At 40.1% G+C, this 5,158-nt stretch overlaps 1 protein-coding gene across 1 annotated transcript; it reads left to right on the top strand.

Annotated features, from left to right (window-relative positions):
- Nucleotides 1-3,965: 3,965 nt before the first annotated feature.
- On the top strand, nucleotides 3,966-5,158 carry LOC114195496 (protein EXORDIUM-like). Its single transcript, XM_028085986.1, has one exon. It carries the CDS (start codon nucleotides 4,075-4,077, stop codon nucleotides 5,032-5,034), a length of 960 nt encoding a protein of 319 aa, XP_027941787.1. The 5' UTR covers nucleotides 3,966-4,074; the 3' UTR covers nucleotides 5,035-5,158.

The following is a 5,158-nucleotide window of genomic DNA, read 5'->3' on the forward strand; positions in this document are numbered from 1 at the left end:
AAAACTTTGAATTTTTGTTATACATGAATATTTGTATGACATTCGTTTACAGCTAACTCAATCAGTAAGAATTTACAATAAAAAATATGTGCATTGATAAAGCTATTGAACAATTAAAAGATCTTCTTTCATTTTTCAAAAAGTATAGAGAAAATAGATCTGAAAATGCATTGACTTCGACAAGGAAAATTACTTTTGAAATGGATATAGAGCAAAAGTTTTATTAAAAACATATTAGTCATAGAAAGAAACAATATGATGCAAATGTTGACAATAAAATTGTAAAATATCTCCGAGAATCATTTAAAATTGATTACTTTTTGTACATTGTAGATAAAACAATTACTTTTTTGGTTGGAGATTGTCTCTACTTTGGTTTGTCAAGTTTTGTGGGTCAACAATTGGTACCATGAGCTCTTAGAGGAAGATGACACATATGTTTGTCTTTCATTCGACATATACACTTTAAGGTTTCTCATGTTTTTCGTGAGGATAATCATTGACAAGTTAGCTTCTTCTTTTTTTCTTTTACACATGGGGGAAGTATAAGTGGTTTGATATATTGCCACAACTAATTTTTGAAACCATGATAATTTGTCGAATCTTGACGAATTAAATTTCTTTTTAGAATTATACTTTAAAGAAAATTAAAAAATGATAAATTAATTGAATTTCTTAATTATATAAAAAGAATAATTTTTTTTTCAAATTATAGAATAATTGTAAGGCCCAATTTTCTGCCCTAAAGTTTTAAGGGCTGCCTTTAAGCTATTGGGCCTAAGGGTTGGCCCAAAGGATAAAACCACCTCAAAGCTTGCCCTAATTCACTCATTCTACACTTTCAGAATCTGCTCCCTTAGTGCTTAGAGTCGCAGCCGTCACTCCGTTAGGGTTTCAACGTTTAACCAGATTTAAGCCTAACTCAACCTCGTTCTACTCACGTAAGTATTCCCCAACGCATAGCTTCCAATCTCTGGTCTTATTGTGTAGCCAATGTTAATGTTTCCATAACGTACCTACTGCTATTCTTTTTCCAACTCCATAATCCTTTCCTAGAGCTGTGGTGTTCCTCTATTCGGCGTCAAGGTCTTGTGCTAGATTATTCCCAGGTAAGGGAAGCTAGAACCCTCTGGTTGTGTGATGCGTTTTCTGTGGTTGTGTGTTTGTTTCGCGATTGGTTGAGATTGCATGTTGTTGTGAACGTATGAGATGGCTGGAAATATTATTTGGGTGCGAATGTATAGCTGATGCAGGTTGAACAGTGGCGTGGTCTGTTAATCCCGCCCAAGCGACTTGGTCTCGCCTAGGCGAGACTTGCAGAGAACCAACCCCAAATCGCACTCGAGCTCTCGCTAAGGCGGAGGGTCTTAGTTTTGAGCGAGGTGTTATCTCCCTTAGGCGAGAGACACTCGCCTAAGCGAGCTTGTGTGGGAGTTCGAGGATGGGTCGCTGCAGTTGCAGCCAAGGCGAGGGGCCTCACTTTTGGGCGAGGGGTGGGCTCGCTCAGGCGAGGGAGGATTCGCCTAAGCGAGTACATGAGAAACACCCATTCGCCTCTGTCGCGAATCTCGCCTAAGCGAGGGCCTGTCGCTTAAGCGAGAGGACTCCTCTCACCTGAGCGAGGGCCTCTAGCCTAAGCGAGGGTTGGGCGAGAGGATATGTGGGTACTGTTTGGAATTCTTGTTTGGGGTATTAAGTACATATTTGGTTGTATTGCTATGTTAAAATATGAATTGAATGAGTATACATGAAATGAGAGGGTGTATGAGTTGTGATTTATGAGCTTTAACCTGATATGAGTATGATATATGCATGAGATGATTCATGGAATTGAAATGATGAGTTTGGTATGAGTTTGACATGAGACATGAAAGGGTTGGTATCAATGTGGCATGATAATGATATGAGACGAAGTTCCATATTCATGGTTCGAGAATAATGAGTTGGTATGGTTTGGCTGAGAATACGAAAGAGGTGAATTATGAGAAACTGTATGTGATGTATATGTATATATGTGTATGCATGCTGAATGCGTTTGATTGATTAAGAATGTTGGTCCGTGTCAGTGCGTAATTCCTTGGGATCTCTAGGTGAGATTCTCAGGGTCGTGCTTCAGTGGTCGGGACGTAATCCCATGACCCCTGTTAATGGGTGTCCATGGTGGTGCCCCATCTGTATAACTAGGTAAGGATTCAAGGTAAGGTTGCATCCTGACACTCTAAGGAGTCAGTTAGTCTCAGCTAGAGCGGACTGACTCCTGTGGTGAGAGTAGCAAGAGGCCTGAAATTCATTAAGGGCTAACCTTGTGGTGAGGGAAATTGATTCATTGAAACACTTGTAAGACATAGCTCGAGGGTAAGCAGAGGTATCCACCACAAGTGCAAGCATCCGCTGAATCCGACTAGGTTATATGTATCCGGATGAGTCGAGTCTTAGTGTATTGGTTGGAAGGTCTTAACATGCCTGTGTGATGTATGTATAATGGATTGTGAATATATATCTGATTACTTTGGCGAAATGGTTTTGGCTCTAGCTTACCCTTGCTTGTTTGATTGTGTTGTATGTTGTTCTTCTACTTTTGCGATAATCATCAATTTATTGATGGGAGCAGATGCGAGAAGTACTCGAGGTCAACAGGGAAGGGATTGGTTCCGCTGCATAGTCTACCTGGGCGGGACTTCATGTTTCTTTGGGCTTTTCTTTAGGGCTATGGCCCATGTACTACTTTATTCTTTAGTACTCTATTTACTATTGTGAAGTCCTTGGATTTCGTTTGTATCCGGCATCGTAGTGTGCCTTGGTTTCTCCTAGCATCCTCTGGATATTGTCAGGAGTAGTGTTTATACTCCAGGGCTTGTCACTAAATTTCTATCTGTGTAGCATTTCATTTAAATTAAAATTATTATTTAAATGGAGTGTTACAATAATATTATCCACTTCATTATAAGTTGTTTTAGTCTAAAGAAGTTTTTCAAAATTAAAAAAACAAAAAATTATTTAAAATCAACAATATCTCAACGAAAATTAGATAAATTAACCTTAATATCTATTAAAAAAATACTAAATAAAGTAAATAAATTTAATTCACAAAAAATTCAAAAAATAAAATAAAAATATATTTTAATATAAATTAATTTATTAATAAATAAAATATCCAATTTTTAAATTTGCGAGAAATTTTCTCCTATTAGAACTTATCACTATGAATCAAAATATATTATAAAAAATAGAATAAACTATAAAAGTTAAATACATAGTGAATTTTTCATTTTGATACCGAACACATTTACGCACAATAATCAAGTAGAAAAATATATTTAAGCCATTGTAGATCTTGATGCTCTTATTAGTTACTGAAAAAAGTGCTGTAATAAAGTAAACGCTAGTTACATGTGTTTTAAATTTTAGTAGTACTTCTATAGTCTAGATTCTCTAGAAGTTTCAATAGTTGTCAAACACTAGCGCAAACATTGAAACACGAGACAACATAATTGAGAGAAAAAAAAAAAAGACAGCTTAATAACGTCTTTATATCTACGTGTAAAGTTACGTTACACAACTACACACGAAGACAGCGTGAGTTGAATATGCATCTCGTAGCCTCGCATGCCTCCTCGGATACCCACACCACACCATAAATAACCATTCATAAAACCACTAACTTCGATTACGTAACTGCCAGTTAATTATCCAACACAATACAGACTGTCACCTAACGTCTCTCTTTCCCTCTCATAAAACCTTTCTTTTTTTTCTAAACCCTCTCCCACACACACCCCCACCTCATCCCCAACGCGTGCTCCCCACGCTTCTCCTTCAAACACTCTTTGCCTAACGCGTGGACTCAACTACTACCATTAACGCCGTGGATTAGGGTTACACTGCTCAGTTTTCAATAAAGAAACGCTTTAAAATAGTGTTTAGGTCTGTGCCAGTGTGCCCCACTGGTAAAGCTTCGATTTTTCTTCTTACAGAGAGCTCTCACCTATATATAATGCTCTTCTCTTTAATCCCTAAAAACACAAGAAGAAATTTACAAGCCAACTCAACTTGTTGGCATCGTTTGTGCAGAAAATGGCAACCTTTCTTTTGAAAATCTTCTTTCTCTTATCTATCTTCAACATCTCTTTGGCTACAAGGAGGTTGAATGAGTTGGTGCAGAACCCTTCTCAGCTTCTTCATTACCACAATGGCCCCCTTCTCTCTGGCAAAATCTCCATCAACCTCATTTGGTACGGTCACTTCAAACCTTCCCAGAAGGCAATAGTCTCCGATTTCATCACCTCACTCTCACTCTCACCTTCACCCTCACCACCACAAACCACCCAACCATCCGTCGCCTCGTGGTGGAAAACCACCGAGAAATACTACCACCTCAGCAGCAACAAAAAAGCCACCCGTAAACTCTCCTTTTCTCTCAACAAACAGATTCTGGACGAAAGCTACTCGCTTGGGAAATCCCTCACCAACAAGCACCTCCTTGAGTTGGCTTCAAAGGGTGAACACAGAAACGCCGTCAATGTGGTTTTGACATCCGCTGACGTGGCAGTTGAAGGCTTCTGCATGAGCCGATGCGGGACCCACGGTTCCTCCTCGGCGGGACGTACCAAGGGGAACGACAAGAGCTACAAATTCGCTTACGTTTGGGTTGGGAACTCCGAGACTCAGTGCCCGGGTCAATGCGCTTGGCCGTTTCACCAACCCATTTATGGGCCGCAGAGCCCGCCGTTGGTGGCGCCCAACAACGATGTGGGCGTCGATGGAATGGTTATCAACCTGGCGAGCCTGTTGGCTGGGACGGCGACGAACCCGTTCGGGAATGGGTTCTTCCAAGGGCCTCCCGAGGCGCCGCTGGAAGCTGCGTCGGCGTGCCCTGGGGTTTATGGCAAAGGGGCTTACCCTGGTTACGCCGGAAACTTGCTGGTGGATTCTTCTACTGGCGCTAGCTACAATGCGCATGGTGCCAACGGAAGGAAGTTCTTGCTTCCTGCTTTGTATGACCCTTCCACGTCATCGTGCTCCACTCTAGTTTGAGGAGCACTATATTATATTAGTTGTTAGGGATATATTCATTCATTCCTTCATATGTAGAAGCAAATTATATTGGTTTGCTTTCAAATATCGATTAATTAATTTAAGTCATTCATCGTTACTACTA

Source organism: Vigna unguiculata, chromosome 8 (genome assembly GCF_004118075.2).
Source record: "Vigna unguiculata cultivar IT97K-499-35 chromosome 8, ASM411807v1, whole genome shotgun sequence".
Lineage (NCBI taxonomy): Eukaryota > Viridiplantae > Streptophyta > Magnoliopsida > Fabales > Fabaceae > Vigna > Vigna unguiculata.

Bases quoted from the DNA above. Each gene is read 5' to 3' on its own strand.
- LOC114195496 (XM_028085986.1), top strand. From the start codon at position 4,075: ATGGCAACCTTTCTTTTGAAAATCTTCTTTCTCTTATCTATCTTCAAC.